The sequence below is a fragment of the Rattus norvegicus genome, chromosome 2, assembly GCF_036323735.1.
Source record: "Rattus norvegicus strain BN/NHsdMcwi chromosome 2, GRCr8, whole genome shotgun sequence".
Taxonomy (NCBI): Eukaryota; Metazoa; Chordata; class Mammalia; order Rodentia; family Muridae; genus Rattus; species Rattus norvegicus.
Window position 1 is genome coordinate 33,187,065 of NC_086020.1, and position 21,845 is coordinate 33,208,909.

The 21,845-nt window shown below is 41.0% G+C and overlaps 1 protein-coding gene across 6 annotated transcripts in view; it reads right to left on the reverse strand.

Annotated features, from left to right (window-relative positions):
• The window catches only part of Bdp1 (B double prime 1, subunit of RNA polymerase III transcription initiation factor IIIB), a 91,753-nt gene extending 74,547 nt beyond the window's left edge, over nt 1-17,206 (reverse strand). For 3 of the 6 annotated variants that reach the window (XM_063281496.1, XM_063281497.1, XM_063281498.1), the window contains exons 1-7: nt 16,734-17,179; nt 12,795-13,074; nt 11,272-11,381; nt 10,286-10,345; nt 6,626-6,757; nt 4,659-4,792; nt 2,139-2,233 (exon numbers count right to left, since the gene is read on the reverse strand). In XM_063281496.1, coding sequence (XP_063137566.1) covers nt 2,139-2,233; nt 4,659-4,792; nt 6,626-6,757; nt 10,286-10,345; nt 11,272-11,381; nt 12,795-13,074; nt 16,734-16,945 — 1,023 coding nt within the window. In that variant the 5' untranslated portion in view covers nt 16,946-17,179. Of the gene's footprint in view, nt 1-2,138; nt 2,234-4,560; nt 4,793-6,625; nt 6,758-10,285; nt 10,346-11,271; nt 11,382-12,794; nt 13,075-16,733 lie in introns of those variants that run through there. The other 3 variants (XM_063281495.1, NM_001402161.1, NM_001199195.2) reach the window with 3 other exon arrangements.
• Nucleotides 17,207-21,845: the final 4,639 nt, after the last annotated feature.

Below are 21,845 nucleotides of genomic sequence, written 5' to 3' on the forward strand. Positions count from 1 at the left end.
TCACCCACATGGTGGCTCCAACTCCAGTTCTAGATGACTTGATGCCCTCTTCTGGTTTCCATAGACACTGGGCACACAGGCATACATGCAGGCAAATGCCCATACACATAAAGTAAAAATAATATTTAGGGCTGGAGAGATGGCTCAGTGGTTAAGAGCACTGACTGCTCTTCCAGAGGACGTGGGTTCAATTCCCAGCAACCACACGGTGGCTCACAACCATCTGTAATGGGATCCGATGCCCTCTTCTGGTGTGCCTGAAAACAATGACAGTGTACTCACATACATAAAATAAATAAATCTTTAAAACTACAGTAATTTTTAAAGGTTTTTTAAAAAGAATGAAAATGCAGCAAACCTCTGCAATGCATACATGGAATATAGTACAAGATTAGCTCAACCTGCAGGAGTCAACAAGATCTACTTCAGTGGCCTTAGAACCAGCATTTTCACTTTCCTACACTTTAACCAAAGACCTGCTAGAATTACACTAATCTTTTAAGGGAAGAACATAAATGTTTTCTGAAAGAAATGTCAGTGACAAACTATTAATTAATAAGATTATCAGAGCAAGTTCTACCTCTAAACAAATTTTAGCCTTCAGAAAACTTTACTATTGAGATATTTTTAACCAAGATCAACATTAGAACATAAAGAATACAAGCAGGAGCCAGGCCTGATAGAGCATGCCTCCAACCAACCCCAGCACTCAGAGGCAGGGGAGTCTGAGTGTGAAGACAGCCTAAGTGACAAAGTGAGCTTGAGGACAGCCAGTGTCAGAGATTCTGTCTCAAAGCAAACATAAATATACACATGCATTCATACATACATACATACATACATACATACATACATACATACATACAGATTGATGTCTACATACAGGTGAGGGCAGGCACAAGCACAGGCAAGGCCTGTGATTGGGCAGTAAAAAAGAAAGGCAGGGGCAGAGTTTTTGAAAGGTGGGAGAGATAGGAGAAAGAGGAAGAAAAACAAAAATGCAAGAGGAGAAGGATAACCCACCTCCATGTGGTTTTAAATAGCCACAGGTAGCTATGAAAATCTTATAAGCGGTGGATAATTACAGGACAATTCATCTTATCTAGGTGGGCAATTTATACCAATATCAATTGGCTCTGAGTTTATTGTGTGGACATTTTGTGGAGTGAGAATTTACTGATATAAATCTGGTTGATAAATTACAACCTCTAGAGTTTTGATTTTATCAGGTTGCTAGAATATGAACAGAGTATACAGCAAGAAAGCCTTGAGATAGGCGGTCTCTGTATGAGACTAGTGTGGCAGAACCCACCACTGACGGGGCTAGCCATGGAGGCGGAGAGCTGTCAGGGACAGAGAGTAACCGGAGGTGGCACTGCATGGTGCCTGGTGCCCCACATTTTTTAAATATTTACCGTACACATGCATACAAATAAACAAACAAGCAGGCTCCTCCCCTCTTGTAGAAATCCAGTGAGGCTGTGACACCACACCACAGGATGCCACTACATAATGTTCTAGGCAATCAAGTCTAGTATACTTTAAGGGCACCCAAATCTTATCTTCCTCAATGGCTGTTCTCGCTACTGTAGCACACATGATAAGATGGAGAAAAACACACACGGTTGAGAGAATCTCTCATTGTTAACTGGGAATACACTATGGCAACACAGTACGTGGGAACCCACATTCCTATCCAGAAAGTGCATATGCAGCTTCTCAGCACCAACACACAGCTCATCTGGCACGGTGCGTCTGCACCTGACATCATGATGTTAGGGGTCACTTACAGAGCGAAGGGGGACTGAGACAGCAATGCTCCATTCAGTGACACCCAGTCAACACTTTCCATCATCCCAGATCTCAGATACTTTATAGTCATAGAGCTATGCTTCCTTCAAGTATTCTGATACATCTTCCTTCTATTTTCACTAACTCTTAATCTTAGTATCTTTATTAACAGTTCTCAAATACAGGAGATATAACTATACTAAAATTGAGAAATTATACAAAAAGCAGTATCACACACACAAACACAATAGAGAACAAATGACTGTGAACAAAGCTTTTAACTTAAAAAAAAAAAGTAATTTTTTTTTTACCCTCTCTAACCAATAAACATTATAGGTATACTTTACCTTAATTTCTATCCTTGCTCTGTGAGGAAAAAGTTGTCCAATCATAGAAAAGTCAGTTCCTACCATGCTGATGGCTAAAAAAAACATATCTGTTTCTGTAAAAATAAAAAATTAACTGAATTTTAATTTTCCATTCAGACAAAAGAAGGTAATTAGTTATATACAATTATATATATATATATATTTATAAAACTATATATAAAAACTTAACCAAAATAAGTTATAGAGTACTTAATTTCATTGAAAAGAAGCTCGAACACTATAAAACATAGAACTATCTTCACAGGTAATTGCGGTGGTACATTCCATAACCCTAGAACTCAGGAGGCCATGTTAACAAGAACTGCTATGCGTTCCAGAACTGTGACATGTGTGATACAAGTTTCCAGTCCCAGGAGAACGTTCCCCTGCCACAAGCAGCACAATGATAAACACTTGCAGAGAGTAACAACCAGTAACTCATCTGACTTAAAGCCACTCCATGAGATGGAATCCAAAGCTGGCACTGCTTGTGTGACCATGAACCTAAGACTAGATAGCCCAGGGACCTAGGGCAAAACCAAATAGTGGTCTAAAAGGAAAAAAAAATTAGCACTCAAATGATCCCTAGTGATATTCTTTTATACTCTTAGATCACTTCCGGGCTCTGCCATCAGCAGCAGCAGACAGGAGCAGATACAGAGGCTCGCAGCCAGACGTTACTCAGAGTAAGAGACCTAGGAACTCTCAGCCCTAAAAGGGATGTCTCCATCAAATGTCCCCTCAGGGCTCAGGGAGCCCTCAGAAGAGGAAGAAGGATGAGTGTAAGGACCAGAGGGGATGGGAGACTCCAAGCAAACAAGGCCTCTAAAGCAACTTAAGCCAAGCTCACATGAACTCACACACTGACGCAGCATGGCCAGGGCCCACAGGTCTGCCCCTGGTCCTCTGCGCTCACAGCACAGCTCTGACTCTAGGTTTTATGGGATTCCTGGGCCTGACTCTTGTGCCCTCTCTCGTTCTTTCCTTCTGCTAGTCTGTCTTGTCCAACGTTGTTGTGAAAGTTTCTGCTTCTTATATTTAAAAAATTTATGAATGTAAACATAGCTACTTGGATAAAGGTTAACAACAGAACTGTCAATTACACTTGAGAGGAGAGAGAGAATCAGTGTTCTCTACTGGAATGACACCGGGTATATCAACCATCCCAGGCAGAGCTCACGGTCAGGAGTAGCTAACCAACAAATAATGGACCCCACAGCTTGTGTGTGCTTGTACTTAGCTGCAGTTTCGTAGGTTTTGGTGTTTGGGTTTTTTTTTTTTTTCTTTTTGAATGATGTTGTATTTTGCTTTGTAGGTTTTGAAAGTTTTGTTGTATTGGTTTTTTTTTTTTTTTTTTGAAAAGAATTAAGAGTTGGGTAAGTCAGGGAATGGAGAACTGTACAAATTTGGGGGAAGGAAAGAATATAATCTAAATATATGTAAATTTAAAATTGTTTTAAATATTAAAGCAAATTTTAAAACTGAAAATTCCAGATGCTGGATCTTATTGCTATCAAGCAAATGTATAGTAATATCAACAAGTATTTTGGAATATTAAATTTCCATAAGCTCGTACAACTTACAAATTATTGGCAAAGCTGTAAGAAAATAACACTTTATAGACAATTGGTAAAATATGAATTGATGGGGCTTTTGTGTTTGGACAGCTATAAGAAACAAAATACTTGGTGAGTAGCAGAATGAATGAGAGAAAAGAAAGAGACAAGACAGACTGAGAGACAAGCACTTGGAAAAATGTTCACTGGACTAAAGGGGCCATGGTGCTTTCTAACATATTGGGAAAGGGAAGGAGGAAGTGAGGGGAAATGCCAAAAGCTGACAGAATTTAATCTTAAAAGAGAAAAACACCAACTGGTAATAGTCAAAGGAGGGAAGTCCAGAATAATTCCTTTTGCCCTTTATCCTGCCATGCTTAAAAAGCATTTCTATACTAAAAAGTAAGCAGTGAGAAACACTGTGAAATATGCCTTGTGTACTGTGTTGTTCTTGTGTTTTTCATTTGTTTGTCGTTTGTTTCAGATGAGTCCTTATATAGCCCAGACTGGACTCACACCCACTCGCTGCCCTGCCTAAGCCTCCTGAAGGCTGCATTATAGGCCTGCACCGTGACTGCTGGGGAGGCCTGTTCAAAGTCCAGCATACAGCATCTGCAGGTGAGTGTCATGATGAGAGCCTACAAATGGAATGATCCACTGCTACACATGGCTAGTGCTCACACGGAAACAGCCAGTTAATCACTTAAACGGGGTTTCTTTGTAAAGTTTGAAAAAGATTCCAGGCAAAATGAACAATAAATGCTAATGATTTCTAAAGGAAAGTCAAAAATATAGTAGGGGAAGGAGGAGAGGAACCAATAAAATTAAGTGAATGGAAACCAAGGTAACAGTTTACATTTTATTTATAAGAAGTCCGAAGCTTCAATCAAAGCTCATTTCATTCCAAAAGAACACCAAAGAACTTTTAATGAGAATTAATTACCTTTATTGGACCACGGCTTTGAGTAGTAGTTTTTCCTAAAGCTGGAATAAGTAGTTGTGGAGCCACGCTCAAATATAGGATCATTCTCCTCAACAACACAGGGGCCTTTCGTTCTCAAAACTTCTACAGTTAAACTGAAAGAAAGACATTTTCAAATATGGTCACACTAAAAAAAAGTATGAAAAACAATAGTAGATGAGATTTAACTACTGTATTCTAAAATTACATAGCAGTTAATATAGAAGTGTAATATATATATTTGAAAAAAATAATAAATTTGAAATATATATTTTCCAAATGTGATTTCTAAGGTCCAGAAATAAATGCCAACCTGTTTTTAGTTATAGCATTTCAAAATACCTTTGGAGTACCTTTGGAAGAACCATTGTCTTCTCTGTCTTCTTGGTCTGTGAATTTCTAAATGCCTCCTGGACTAACACCTCTTAACTATTACTGACATGTAAAATCACGATCACACAGAAACACTTACCAGCACTGCATTTATATTACAGTCAATTTAAATGTTATATACATTTTTACTATTGAACTGCAAAAACCTTTGCAGTTACCTCTTTGTTACCTGATCCCATATAAAATATACACTTTAGAGCTGGAGAGATTGGTCAGCAGCTAAGAACTGCTTGATGTTCCTAAAGACTATCGTTACAGCAAACATTATTTTTTTTTGGGGGGGGGGTTCTTTTTTTCGGAGCTGGGGACCGAACCCAGGGCCTTGCGCTTCCTAGGCAAGCGCTCTACCACTGAGCTAACATTATTAATGCAACGCTCAACCCTCAACTTCTATCTGCAGTAGATGATGACTAACACAGACCTACAAGGCCAAAGTGCAGAGAATAAAAGACAAAACGTTCGGTCATTAGTGGAGCATATGTAGCACATGCCCCTGTCACGGCTCAGGAATCTCTACGGAAGGAAGGGTGGAAAGAGTGTAGCGCCAGGGCGACTATAAGCAAACCTCTCCTGGACACATAGCTAGGTAGCAGCTGCACATATGAACTCACAGCATGCACACAACCTTTACAAGCCCAGGCTAGACCAAATCCCAGCATGCAGAGGGGAGATGAACATGAAATCTCACCCCTACGTGTGCAGCAAATAACAACTGATAGCTGCTGGGAAAGGGAGACAGAGTTTTCTCTAATAAGTAGACCATACTCAAATATCACACATTCAAAAATATCTGGGTAGCACTTACTGGTCTTGACGGGTTTAAATTAAAAAAAGGAAGGAAGGTGATCTGGAAATATGACCATACATGTTGTACAAAATTTGAAACTCTTAAATTACAAAATAAAAACATATATACACACACAAAACAAAAAAAAGAACAAAAACCAAAAACAGTGCTTAATGCTCTTCCAGAGGACCCAAATTAAGTTCCCAGCACCCACGTCAGACTGCTCAAAACCACATGTAACTGAAGTTCCTGAAGATCAACCAAACTCGAAATTAGAGCTAGGTATGGTGATGTCCACCTTTAGTAGCACCGGGAGGCAGAGAAAGGTGGATCCCTGTAAGTTCAAGGACAACTTGGTCTACAAAGCAAGTCTCAGGCCAGCCAGGGCTACATGAGAGACCCTGTTTCAAAAAAAAAAAAAAAAAAATCAAACAAAATAAAATTAATAATATGAAAAATCTAAATAGCAACTTCAAGACTGAATCGATCGTAAACTTCATCCTCGGAGGTAACAGCACATAGCTGTTCAGCAGCTGGAGTGGGTTAGCAGCAACGTGATGAGTAAACAAAGTTAGGCTGACAGACAAGAGAGTGAGAGCATCTCATGCAAAACATGCTAAAATTACAAATTAATTTAGTCCATCTTTCTACTTAAAATACTCATGATGTCAGTCTATCCAGTGGCAGCTGGTTAAGTTACGCTGACAGATTAGAAATGGGATCTCTGTTCTTTACCATCCCTCCCTCCTGCCCCATCCCTGTAACTCACCTTTCTTCATCTAAAATAATAGAGCCATCTTCTGCCACTTTTACTCGAGGAACCAGAAGTGGCCCGTCATCCACCTCCTCTTCCACATCTTCATTATCATTAGCATCTTGCGTGCTCTGATTTTCTTGCCTACTAAAATATAAACAGTTACCTGTTTCTATAGCAACAAAACAGTATCTCCTGAATACTATGAGGTGAAAACAAGTTCCTAAAAAAACCAACATCCAGCTATTTCAAACTTTCTCTATAACTTAACTGAAAATACCACAGGACCCAGTTACCCTGGCAGGCATGGGGAAACACAAGGTAATCGTGGCACTAAGGAGACCAAGGAAGAGAACCAAGAGATCTAGGTCTCTGTGAACTTTACCTTAAGATCCTGACTCAAAATAGATGGATAGATGGACGAATACAGTGGGGCAGCGGCAGAGGGGTTAAGGTTTCTTTCTAATTTTATTTGGTAACTCTTTTTTATCAAGACAGGGGTTCACTATTCTAGCCCTGGCTGTCCTGGACCTCTTCCTATAGACCAGACTGGCCTCAAACTCACAGAGACCTTCCTGCCTTCCTCCTGCCTCTACATCTTGAGTGCTGGAATTAAAGGCATTCACTACCACTCTCTCTATTTACTCTCTTTTAAAATAAACTAATGGTACCAGTCATGTAACTTAGTGGTTTATAGTATACCTTGGGTTTGAAGCCAATGATAAAAATAAATAAATAAACAAATGTTATCTTTCTACCTTAATAAAGTATCAAGTAAACCAGTTACAACAGAATTAACAAAAACCCTTAGAACAGTCCTCCGGGTTAATTGTGTTATGCTCACCTGAAACTTAGAGACCCTTCCCTCTGGACTGCAGAACAGAAAGAACAGAACTTAAAGCCAAGCAAAATTTTTCTTTGTCCACCTTTTTGGAAGCTATTTTTATTATTTTATTTTTATTATTTTACATGTATAGCTTTTCACCTGCACATGTATGTGTGCATAGTGTGCATGACTAGTGCTATGGGAAGGCCAGAAGAACTGGAGTTTCAGATGGTTGTGAGTTACCACGTGGTGCTAGCAATTCAACCTGGGTGGTTTTAACTGCTGAACCATCTCTCCAGCCCCATACCTCTTAACTCATACAGAAACATGAAAACTACAGAGCGCAATAACGCTATATGACATTTCAACTGAGGAAAGCAGAGTACGATGTTTAACTTAGGTAAACATTTCCATCTTTTCAAACTTTTCTCAATGCTTTATGGTAAAAACGTACTATCTACTTTTTTCTAGCTTTCTAAAATAAGTATACTACTATATCTTTCTTTAGTTTAGTTTTATTTTCTATGAGGTAGGCTCTTGCTATGAAGCCCAAAATAGCCTGGTACTCATTCTGTGTGCCCATGCTAGCTTCAAGCTCAGCCTCTCAAGTGCTGGGCTTACAAAGATGCACACTCACATCCAGCTCTCAGATGGTCAGTCAGCCAAATGTGAGAAAGTCCATCAGAACTTCTTGCTCCCACCCAATTATAACTTAGTTTTTTTAAACAAATAAACCCAAATCCATCTTTCTACTACACTATTCATATCTTATTGAAGCACACATAACGTATAAATCTAAAATGCTGTATTTAAAAGCTGGTGAGTGGCTCTTGCACAAAGCCTGACAAGCTGAATGCAGAGCAGCAGCAGTGGTGTGCACCGCCCAGAATGCACGACTACCACGAAGACTCGTCTCCCTCCACACACGCACCATGGCATGCATGTGCCCACACACATACACACATACACAATGCATGCTCACAATAAATACATGTAATAAAAAAAAGTGTTGTTTTAATTAGTAACATTTGTTGCTTGGGGGGTGGGGTGGGAACCACACACTTTTAAACCACAAAGAAACAAAGGTAGAAAGACTTTTTTTCAATATTCCCTTTGTTCCTTTGAAATTTTTACCACACAAAGCTACTATTTTGACAAGAAACAACTCCTAACTGCTGGGCATAGTAGTGTATACTTTAATCCTAACACTAAGAGCCAGAGTAGACTAATCTCTAAATCCAAGGCCCAGACTGCTCTACATGCCAAGTTCTAGGCCAGCCAAGGCCTGTTTCAAAATAAAACCAAACCTCAATTTGAACATCTTTAATTTAAAACTTGTGAGTGAGATGGCCCAGCTGGTAAAGAAAGGCACTTGATGTCAAGCCAGACACCTATGTTCAATACATGGAACCCACATGTTGGAAGAGAACTGAATATCAAGCTGTCTTTCCCTATTCCCCTACAAGCTATGACACTCATATACACCAGGCATGTACATATACAAGTCATAATATAAGTCAATTACATATATATTACACAAATATTATAGGTCTTTCATTCTGAAAAGATCTAACTGTGTGTGTATGTGTGTGTACATTTCTGAGACAAATTCTCCCTAAAATACAACCTCTCTGAATGAGAAGCTTAAGATACTGGATATTCCTACAGAGACGTCTGTAAAGCTCAGGAACCAACAAATTAAAGGCTACAAGTAGTCCCTGAAACTGACCAAATAAATTATATCTTCCCATCCCAAGCAGTAAAGACTGCTGAAAGGCATCTGCGGCCTGCTGAACTGCCTCCATGTTGTAAAGAATGCTAGGTTCCCAGGTTTCACGAGCCAGTGCCCATGCTGCGGTGGGCTTTGGTGATACGGTGATGCGGTGGGATTTTGAGATAATGATGATCTTATAAGTAACCCCTCACTCATATCGCTGATAATTAACACCCATAAAACTCATTGTTTCACCGGACAGTGGTGGGGCCTTTAATCCCAGCACCCAGGAGGCAGCAGCGGCAGGCAATCTCTATGAGTTCAATGCTAGCCTGGTTCTAGCAAGATCCAGAGCTACACAGAAAATCCCTGTCTTAAAAACTAAAAAGTCCAAGTTGGGACTTTGGTGGTATCTTTACTGGTGGTCTGTCACCAGTCCCCTATCTGGGGCAAGTAGACATTTATTCACATCTCTCCAAGAATAATGCTACACCTCAGTAGTAAAGATTGACCTTGAACCTGGGACCCTCCTGGTTCAGCTTCTCAAGGGCTGAGATTACACCAGTGAGCATGCCCAGCTAGAGCGTCTCTTCTCTTCTATGAGACAGGGCTTTCTTTCTGTAGCCCCAGCTGTCCTAAGGACTTCTACTCCTAAGAAGTCTATTGTTACGAAGCAATCAGACGTACAGAAAGCTCCACTTGAGGGTTCGGGTGGGAGGGTGTTCACTGGATAAAGTGCTCACCCACCAAGTGTGAGGAATGGAGTTCGGATCCTCAAATCCATGTAAAATATAGGCAGGCCTGGCAGCCAGCACTCAATAAGGGATTTCAGAGGCAAGCTGACTAGGCAGACAAGACAAAAACAACAAGACCTTGCTCATTACATAAACTGAAGCTCAACTGAGGAAGACAAAGGCATGCCCACACAAGACACACATGCACACCAAACACACACACATGCACAAAGAACAGACAAGAACAGAAAGGAAAGGAAAAGAGAAGAACCATTAGATTCCATTCTAAAAGTGTGTCTAAGGCTGGGTGTACGTCAGTGGTGGGCACCAGAGTGGGCCTCATGTGCTGTACAGCAACAACAGGAATGCACACACGGAAAGGAGTATGGTAAGATGCTCACTCTCTTGTTGGGGTGGGAGCCAAGGATTTCTCACATTTCTTTTCTTGTTCCACTGAAGAACTGTTAAGTACCAAAAAAAGAATATTTTTTAATAAATTAATATTTTAGCAATTCTCTCATAGCCAGAAAAAATTTACCTTAGTTTCCACTTTTTATACGATGTACTGTGGCATTCATAATAACGTTCACCAGTCCTTTTGTCACTCAGGCCTAGCTGTGGAAATTAGCCCAGTGAAGGCTGAGAATGAGCTTGATGCCCAGCACATAGCAGCCAAAAACTAATGGTAGGAGAGTTTTTCAGTCAAACCTCATCAAGTACCAATCGCCTGCTGGACCCTGAATAAATATTTTCCTTCTAATTCTTAGTGAAGAGAGACTGTCGGCCCTGGGAAATGAAGCACACTAGGTGGCTCCTGCCCAGACCTCCTTCAGAGTGACCGAAGGCCTGGCAAACACAGAGGCCGAGCCTGAGGATGACGCTAAGCCACCTACTACACCACCACAAACAGATTTGTAAGACTTCTGCCTGCTACCTCAGGCCAACTTTAATTAAACAATTAAAGCCTTGTTCATGAAGAACTGGTTATTCAAACTACACCATTCCCAATGAAATAGGGCATAAGAACTATATTCCTTTATATCACCTCATAGACAATAAGAAATAGAAATTACTCTATAGCCCAATAACTAAAACAACAAGAAGTCCCTTTAACCCTAGGTGATAAAGAAGGACTCACCTTCCCCCCGGGAAAAGAGTTACTTGATATGGCACGGCTATGAGTGAGTAGTGCACATGAGAAAGGCACAGGCTTAAACCCCAGCACCAAAGGAGAAAAACGTACCCATACTCACTTTGTTAGAAACTTTATCTTTAAAAGATAATATAAATGCTATGAATTATTCAACGAGCTTCTGAACATGAAACTGATAAAAGTGATATATCATTACACACCCAACGAAACAAAGCATAAATGAATTTTACTTACGTCATCGGATTGCTATCTGGAAGGTAATATATGAAGTCTCTCATAGTCATTTTTGAACGATCTGGTGGTCTCTGGCTTTCATTTGTTGCAAATTTGTTTTTCCACTGTTTCTGTATACAGAGATATACAGAATAATTTCAGACGCACTAAACTCAAACACAGCCCACTGTCCTCAAGTGCTTTAATATTACCATTATGCCTAATTTTAAGAAACCACTTATAACCTGAATTATTGTATTATACAATCTCAGAAGCTTTTTTTTTATATATGTGAGCACACTGTTGCAGTCTTCAGACACACCAGAAGAGGGCATCGGATCCCGTTACAGATGGTTGTGAGCCACCATGGGAATTGAACTCAGGGCCTCTGGAAGAGCAGTCAGTGCCCTTAACGGCTGAGCCATCTCTCCAGTTCAGAAGCTTTTTTTTTAATGAAGGAGAATTAGATGTTTTATTAAAGATGTTTTATTGTGATATATTTTTATTTGTGTGTATGCAAACATGTGTGGGCATTGGTAAGTGTGCCTGGGTACTGCCCCATGGAGGCCAGAAAAGGGCACTGAGCGTTGTCTTCTACTTCACTCTTTGAGGCAGGGCTCACATCTTGGCTAGAGTGGAAGCCAGGAAGCCCCAGGGATCCTATCCCCTCTCGGGGCTGAGTTTACAGCCATCAGTGGAAAGGACAGCTTCTCACACAGGTACTGGGGTACAAACTTCACCACTCCAGATCACCAAGCACATACCTTAACCACTGAAGCACCTCTCCAGTCCCTTATTTTAATTAAAGACATTTAATATGGGTTTCACAACAAAAGATAAGAGAGAGGGGGGCACTCTGAAGATGATAAAACATACCTGAGTCCTCCAGAGAGGTACTGATATTATCACTGGCAATATCGTACAAGTAAGGACAAAGACACAGACAGACTAAGCTGCCCATCACATTGCTAGTAAGGAGTGAAGCTAATGTGCGAAGCTTAAGTCTCTAACACAAAGCCAGCTTTACTCCCGTTCCACTGTGCGCTGTCATCAAGTAAAAAAAACATACACTCCACTACGTGCATTCTGTAAGGGTTTTTGTCACAGTTCAACTTAAAACATTACCAATTCATATTGCTCAATTATACTTATTTTAATTCAAATAATTATTCCACATCACTTAAACATTTTTATAAAAACTATTTTCATATGCTTATAACTCTATCTACATATTTATAAAAACTTATTTTTTGCTGTCACCAAAACTAATGAAATAGCCAGGCGTAGTGGGACACACCTTTGATTCTGACGCTGAGGAGGCAGAAGAGGCAGAGGCAGATGGACCTCTGTGAGTTTGAGGCCAGCCTGGTCTACAGAGTGAGTTCCATGAAAGCCAGGGCTACACAGAGAAATAATCTTAAAAAACTAAAATAGTGAAAAGTACAAATGAATTATTTCTAAATGACTATCAAGACAAATGTGGTGGTGTGAGATTTGGAAGGCTGGGTCAGAAGGAGGGCCTGGACTACAGTTCGCTCACTCACCTTCTCCTTTCTCAGCTCCTCTTTCAACATCTCTCTCAGTTTGCGGGCTTTATATATTCGGTATCTGTCTGAGCACGGCTGTTTCTCTTTAGCTGGAGTAGGGTTTGGCTGTGGCGCATCGTGATTAACTGTAGATAAGGGGCGACTCTGTGAGGGGGCACTGACAGGAGGCTGACCAAGACTAGACGTGCCAGACACTCGCTTTCTTCTCTGTGAAGCAGCAGAGGGCAGTGTGCTAGACTCTTCAACATTACTTCCATCACCAGTCTTTTCATTATTACTGGAATTAAAAAGAAAAGGAGAGACCTCATGACTCATCTTTGTTATACACTAGTTTTAAGACAGTAAGATCCCATTGAACAGAAAGAAAAACAAACATAAAAACCAGTAACTTTTCAGATTTATGTTGATTACAACAGAGTTGCAATAAAGCACTTCTTTAAAACTCTCTCAGCTTTAAGTGGCAGCTCATACTTCTACTCTTAGCATTATGGAGGCTGAGGTGGACAGAGTGCCATGAGTGTGAAGCCAGTCTGAATTACACAGTGAACTCCAACCAGCTTGAGCCACCTACCAGGTAAGACCACCTTAAAACACACAAAAAGACTAGAGAGTGGGCTGTACTTAAGTGTAGATCTACTCTTCCAGTCTTCCCAGCACTGACATAAGGTAGCTCAGAAACACCAGGAACTCTGACTCCAAAGAGCTGACACTTTCTGGCTTCTATGGACACCTGCACACATGTAGCATTCAGTCTTAGACAGACAGACAGACAGACAGACAGACACACACACACACACACACACACACAAAACCTTTTTCTTAAAAAGGCTAAACAAAACATCAATTTAGCATATTTAAATTCTAAAGAAGACTGTCTAAGTTATTCTTTTTCCATTTTTAGTTTCTAAGCACAATAGAAAACATTAACAATATGCTGAATTCTTTCAAGTACCAAAAAACCAAACACCCTAAAAACCAAAACTAAGTCATAAAACAAAGCTTAATAAGCCAATTTTTAATAACTAGATAGCTGAGACGATTGGATAATTTTTGTTGCTGTTCTGCTAAGTGTCTGTAACCTCAATACTCAGGAAGTAAAGGCAGAAGGATAAGAAGTTCAAGATCACCCTCATCAACAGAGTTAGTCTGAAGCTAGCTTAGGCTACATGAGACCCTAGCTCAAACAGACAGCAGCATCTAGTCACTTTAAATCAACTACTGGCTATGGTACAGATTAGATATAAATCGCTCAGAAATGGAGCTGGAGTCATGACTCGAGGTTAAGAGTACTGGCTGCTCTACCAGAAAACTTGGGTTCAATTTCCAGCAGGCAGATAGCAGCTCACAACTGCCTGTAACTCTAGTTCCAGGAGATCCAAAGTCGTCTTCCAGTTACCATGGGCATCAGGCATATGGTACACAAAGGCAAAATACCCATATACATAAAACATTTAAAAAGAAAAAGTAAAAGCCCAGCATGGTGATGCACTCCTTTAGTCACAGCACTAGGGATGCAGAAGCAGGACTTTGAGCCCAGCCTGGTCTACAAAGAGGATTCCAGAACATCCAGAGTTACACAGGGAAACCCTGTCTCAAAATAAGAAAAGAAAACAAACAAGAAAAGAAAAAGAAAAAAAGAACAGGAATATAGCTGAATAGAATTAACATTTATTTCTAATAATGCACTATATTGGTAGGATAACTTGGTTGACAACATTTTTTATCACAAGATAGTTATAAAAGAGATCTAGAATGCTCTTGACACAAATAATGAATTTTTAAAGTGATATGCCATTACTGTGGCACACTGTAAATACATATTAAAATAACACATTGTACTCCATAAATATGTATAATTACTTTGAAGATTCAGAGGGTTAAGAGCACTGGCTGATCTTCCAGAGGGCCCAGGTTCAATTCCCAGTACCAACACAGCAGCTCATAATTGTTTGTCATTCCAGTTCCAGGGGACCCAATACCCGCACAGACATAAATACAGGCAAAACACCAATGCACATAAAATAATAAGAATAGATTACTTCAAAAGGAAACTAAATCAGTAATTTAGGTCTACTTTTATCATACTGTATTAGTTCCATATAAAAATAGAAGCTGCTTTAACATACAAAATAATCTCTCTAAAAAGTCTTCTAACTTCTTTCCTTAAAGCTGAAGATAGATAAAACTCAATCTTGCATGCTCAAGGCCCCGAGGCTCAGTCCCTAGCATTCCAATGTAGCTTAGATTGTAACACTGGCATTTTGTATGTTAAATGTATACTCCACTGATTACTACAACTAGCAAACGAATGATTTCATCAAAGAAGGACCAAGGACCAGGAATGTAGTTGGCTGGCAGAGCGCTTGGGCAGCATGCGGAGCCCTGGCTTTCACATCCAGCACTACATAAACCAGGCATGACGACACATCTGTAATCTCAGCATTCCAAAGGTAAGGCAGGAGGATTAGAAACTTAAAGGTGTCTTTTCATGCACAGTGAGTTCTAGGCCAACCTGAGCTAGATGAAACTCTATTTTTAAAAAACAAACAAAAAACAAAAAAAAACAAAAAACAAAAAACAAAACACCTGCTGAGCCCAGTGGCTCATGCTTTAAGGCCAGCACTCAGGGTAGAGACTTCCAGGTAAGTCAAAACTACATAGTTAACTTGTGTCCCCCAAAACTGATAACTCATATGTGTGTGTATATATACATATTTGTGCATATGATGTACTCTAATTGTCTACTAAAATATTCTAGAGCTTGTCTCAGAACTATGGCCTATGGCAATTTATAAAATGCATTCCTACATAGTTAACAAAAATCCCCAAACTCTTTGGAGCAGTGACCAGTACTGGTATTTTTATTCTAAGCAGAAACTTTCGAACAGATTCAAGTGAAAAATGTTGAAATCATAGTGCACTGTTGGGGTGTCAGAATAACACACTGCACCAACACTAATCAACAGAAGAAATGTTGTTACTATGCAAACATAATTTGTACCATCTCCCTGTCACCTCATGTGATTACTTACTGGATTTACTGGCTTCTTCCTCTGTATGTTATAAAACAATTCAGTCATCATCTTAACCCGTCATATCTTTAATTTGTACCATCACCTTTTCTCCACTGTTTTGTTTTTTTTTTTTTTTTGAGACAGGGTCTCACTATGGAGCTCTGGCTGTCCTATAATTCAGTATGGAGACCAGGCGGGGCTCTGCCTCCCTTACAGCTAGGGACTAAAGTTGTGACACTACACCTGGCTCTCATCACCTTTTTTTTGAAACTAGTAAATTTGGGGGAACTATTCTGCCATGTCATGTGCGAGGCAGTTTATGTAATCATGTCCCAAAGGAGGTACTAACTTCATCTAAAGGAGAAATAAATTTTCTCTGAGGACAACCTACTTAAAAGTTGTCAAACTAAGTAAGAGAATCCTAAATTCAAATGTGATATTTGTCGCTAATGCCAGGCGTCTTGATTCAGGAAGCACAGTAACAATAAAGTACACAAAATAAGTAACCTAAGCTTCTTTCCTTTGACAAATGCTGCAGGTGTGGCTCAGCGTGAGGTCCTGGGTTCAACCGCATCACCGCGTGGAGGGAGAAAAAAAAATTCAGTCAGGAGTGGTGCTCTCCCTTTAAAAGTATTCACAAAAGGAAAACACCAAAGTGCTTCCAGTGTAAATTAAACACTTGGAATAATTAAATTTCCAAGTGATGGTGCATCTATATTCTTGACTTCAAAACTGTTAAGCCTAGATTCCCATCCCTGTAAGACAGTCTCCTGGAGAATCTTAAGATCGTGACAGAATCATAGTAGTCACACCCTCTGATCACGGAATAAAACTGTGGTTTCATCCAGCTCAAACTAAAGGCTTGCTGCAAGAGAGGTACACCGTGGTAAAATCCAACAGCTGGCCTGATACAAGACCTTACCTGCTCCCGGGAGCCTGTTCTTGGGGTTCCGCTCCCCCGGAATCGACCGCAGGCACATCTGTGGGCTCCGCTGGCTTCGGAGCAGACCCGGTGGCAGGCTCGGGAGGCCTAGGTGCCTCCGGTCCACGTTGGGGATTGGGAGCGGCGGAGCCCCTGGTGCCTACACCAGGCCTGACATTCGGCTTCACGCTAAGGCGTGCCCTGCGGAACATGGCGGAGCCAGGGGACCGAGAGCGGCGGCTCCACGGCCGCGCTCAGCCCAGAGCCCCTGCCGCTGCCCGAGGGCTGGGACTCTCGCCCTCCCACCCAGCCAAAACCACCAGCCCAGCGCCAGCTACCGCAGTTTCGCGCCCCCTCCGCCTCCTCCGCTCTCCCGCCACCGCCTTCTCTTCATGACCCTGCCACACTAAAAGCTAAGTTTCTCCTCCCCGCGTCCCGGCTCGCGAAAGGCGCCGGAAGTCATTACGTAATCACTCGGCGCCGATGACTAACGTCAGACTCCGGGCGCCAGGAGCCATAGCAACTGCAACGCTTTGTAACTTCGGCTGCCTGTGAACCAGAGATTTTTGACTCGAAGACATAGCATTTTTCTTTTGTAAGACCTCAGGAGTTATTGAAAAGAGAACGGAAGCAGCTGAATCCTCTGGCTCAAACTTTTAATTTTTACCCCTTGGTGCTATGATTTGAACCTAGGACTCCTGGTGTACCCTGCATACTCGGCATGCACGCTTCCACGAAACTTTCATCGCCAACCTACTTAATTGAATCTTTTATGGACTATTAAGGAGTTCTCGAGAAGAGTCAAAGCGTGCAAGAATGAAAAGCATGGTGGTGCGTGCCTGCAATCCCAGCACTGAAATAAAGAGGTCACAAGTTCCCGGACGCACTGGGCTATCTTGCAAGGTTTATCTCAAAAATACAATAAGATAAAATAGGATGATAGTAGCGACTTAGCACCAGTGCATCCCCAGAGCACAGAACGTGTTTGTTTTAGGTTTTTGAGACAGGGTCTCTTATAGCCAAGGCAGGCTTTCAACTCTTGATCCTCCTGCCTCCACAGGCTCAATGTTGAGATTTCAGGCATGTATGTGCTACCATACCCCAACTAGGGAAAAAAAATTAACTATGAGTATGGAGGGAGCAAGTTTGAGTGGGTGCCAGGGAGCCCAAAAAGTTACAGGTAGTTATCAGACTCCTGATGTAAGTGCTGAAAACCAAACTAGGGCCCACTGGAAGAACAGGAAATGGATCTATTGAGCCAAATCCAACCTCTGCCATGAAGTTTTAAATCGAGTAAAAAAAAAAAAGGTGGAATTCTGTATGAAGAAATTGCAGTCACCTATTGAAAGAGAAGCTGTGAAACATCTCAGAGAAAGAAGACATCTACTATGTGTGCTTTTGTACACCTTAAAATAAAAACCATAGTGCCTGTAAAAAACGATTATACTCTAAACTTTTCACACTAATGTGAGTATTCTTTCTTTTAAAGAATTATTTTATGTATATGAGTAGTATAATGTAGCTGCCTTCAGACACACCAGCAGAGGTCATCGGATCCCATTACAGATGGTTGTGAGCCACCACTGAACTCAGGACTTCTGGAAGAGCAGTCAGTGCTCTTAACAACTAAGCCATAATCTGCTTCGGGAGATAGCAACGGAGCAATAAATAAGACATTGTATGTTACGGTGGAGAAAATACCAAATAAATGGACAAGATCATTAAGAATATATTGTCATAAGAAATATGACAAGAGATTTCAAGAGTGATATAAGAGTTCTGGAATACTGGCAGTAGGGCAACTTGACAAGAAAAATAGATAATAGGTATCAAATTCCAAACCAGACTGGGCTACATGTAACCCTTTCACACACACACACACACACACACACACACAGAGAGAGAGAGAGAGAGAGAGAGAGAGAGAGAGAGAGAGAGAGAGAGAGAACAGACAGACAGACAGAGACCAATTGTTTCTGCAAATGTAGTAAAAAGAAAAAGAAATAAAAGCCTGTATTAGCTGGAGAAATGGGTCAGAGGCTGACAGAAAATACATTTTGCAGAAAAGGAGTGGGACAGAGTCTGTGTAGCCCTGGCTGATCTGGAGCTATGTTGACCACCAGTCTGGCCTCAAACAAAGAAATCCACCTGCTTTTGCCTTCTTAGTGCTGGGATTAAGAGTGTGAGCTATCACACGGGGTCCACATCCTTTTGAAAATAGAAAGGCAGATTGGCCTGTATGACTGACTCTCTCTCTCTCTCTCTCTCTCTCTCTCTCTCTCTCTCTCTCTCTCCTCTCTCCTCTCTCTCTCTCTCTCTCTCTCTCTCTCTCTCACACACACACACACACACACACACACACACAACCACAGGGAAGAGGAAGAAGGGGAGGGAGAGAAGGGGAGAGGGGGACACAAGGGCAGGAAACCTGAAGGTGTGGGGGTGCAGTTCAGTACTGAGCATAAAACAGATAAAGATGCTCAAGAAATCTAAAAATTTCCAGGAGCGATGGCCCATACTTGTAATCCCATCACTCCAGAGACCGAGATGGGAATTACACAAGTTTGAAAATAGCCTATTCTGGGGGTTGGGGATTTGGCTCAGTGGTAGAGCGCTTGCCTAGGAAGCGCAAGGTCCTGGGTTCGGTACCCAGCCCCGAAAAAAAAAAGAAAAGAAAATAGCCTATTCTGAATAGCTAGTCCCAGGCCAGCTAAAGTTACAGATCAAGACTTCATCAATGAGCACTTGAGAAAGAATACCATGCTATAGAAACCTCAAAAATCTTGTAGTCACTGCTCGGACATACAGCAAGCTCTTATGCAAGGCCTTTCTTATAATCCTGTGTTCCACCTAAGAATCCAAGATGTTGCCACAACCTTGTAGATAAGAAAATCAAAGTTATTTAAATTTAGTCTCCTACTAGTAAAGGTATAAAGCAAAAGAATTGATCTCATAAACATGTTTTACAGATGTATCTATTTTATTTCACACATATGAGTACGTTTGCTTGCCTGTATGTATTTGCACTGTGCACATGCCTGGGTGTGGGGCCTTAGGTATGAGAAGACAGCATGAGATTCCCTGGTACTGAAGCGATGCATGGCTGCAAGCCACTCCGCAGATGCTGAACAGCAATTGCTCTTGGCTGCTGAGTCATCTCTCTGGCTCTCCCACCCAAAGTAGCTTTTACTTTCCTTAAATATATCACAAGACAGTTGTTGCACAAGTTTGTGAAGTAAGTTTTCAGTGTCACCAGTAATTTTAAAATTCTACAATCTGGAGGCTGGACAGATGGTTCAGCAGTTAAGCACTTGCTGCTCCATCACGAGGACCAGAGTTTGCATTCCGGTACCCATGGCAGGGAGTTCACAAATGCCTCGTAGTCCAGCTCCAGGGGAGCCAATACACACACACGCACACACACACGCGCACACACACACACACACGCACGCACACGATAAAGAAACAAGCCAACAATAGTCTAGTTTGCCCTAGTGTCTGTCAGGGTTTCTGAAGAGAGTCAGGATCTCATTGTATAGCTATGGCTGTCCTGCTTGGTGTGTACGGTAGCTGCCCAAATTCACAAGGCCTATCTGCCTTTTCCTCTAAAATTAAAGGCACACTCCCGGTCTTTAGTAGTCCTGTGTTCCACCTTAGAATCCAAGATGTCGTCACGACTTTGTAGATAAGAAAATCAAAATTGTTTACATTTAATCCCCTACTGGTAAAGGTATATAAACCAAAAAAATTTGATTTTATAAACATTTTTAAAGATTTATTTATTATATATAAGTACGCTGTAGCTGTCTTCAGACACACCAGAAGAGGGCATCAGATCTCATTACAGATGGTTGTGAGCCACTATGTGGTTGCTGGGATTTGAGCTTAGGACCTCTGTAAGAGCTGTCGGTGCTCTTAACCTCTGAGCCATCTCTCCAGCCCTTTTTTTCTTTTTTTTTTTTTCTTTTTTTTTTTCTCGGAGCTGGGGACCGAACCCAGGGCCTTATGCTTACTAGGCAAGTGCTCTACCACTGAGCTAAATCCCCAACCCCTCTCCAGCCCTTTATAAACATTTTATTATGTTTTATAGATGTATTTATTTTGCTTTATATATATGAGTAAGTTTGATTCCTGGTCCTCTGGCAGAAACTCTCAAGGTATTCTGGGTTCATGGCATACATCTTTGTAACCCCGTAACTCAAAAAAATATATAATTTTGGACACACATTCAGTCAAAACACCTCTAATGTAAAAATAGATTTTATAAATACAAAATTTAATATGTATATTGTTGATTTTTTAGCAAGGGAGAGAGAGAGTTTCACTGTGCAACACAAGTTAACCTCAAATGTACAGTCCTATTGCCTCAGTCTTCCAAGTCCTAGGAGTCCAGTCATACTCCACCACGCTGGGTTCCTCTTTCTAATTAATATGATTTTGGAGGGGACTGAAATCTAAGGCTTTGCATGCTCTAAACAAGTATCTACCATTGGACTCTATTACTGATTGTTCATCTCTATACAACTGGACCAGAGAATCTTCCCTCCTCCTTGGGGACTCAAGAAAGGGTTCAATGAGTAGTTGCAGTTCTGAGCAGGATAGGGTGTGATGTGAGGAGGGTAATAAGTGTGCAAGGTTCTCCAAGAACGAAAGAACAATAACCTAGTGAGTGCTACTGTATACCGCACTTGACCAAACAGTTCTCTGTTTTTCTTATGTACACATGTATATGCTCATGTGTATCTTCATGTATGCACGAGTGCGATTGGAGGTGAGAGGACAACCTTAGGTGTCACTCTTCGGGAGCTGTCTATGTTTTATTAGACAGGGACAGGCTCTCACTGGCACACAGAGCCCCCAGGGATCCACCTGATTCCGCCTCCCCAGTGCTGGAAGTCTGGAAGTGTCCACGTTATCTTTTAATGTGGGTTCTGAGAAGAGCTCAGTCATTGTCACCTTACCGTTTCAAAGAAAGAAAAATGGCCTCTTCATTTTAAAGGTAAACAATATATGTATGTGTGTTTATATATATATAACGAAGTAATGCACCCTAGTTGACAAGAGTAATTGCTAAAACTAGGCTTTTTCTTTTTCTTTTTCTTTTTCTTTTTC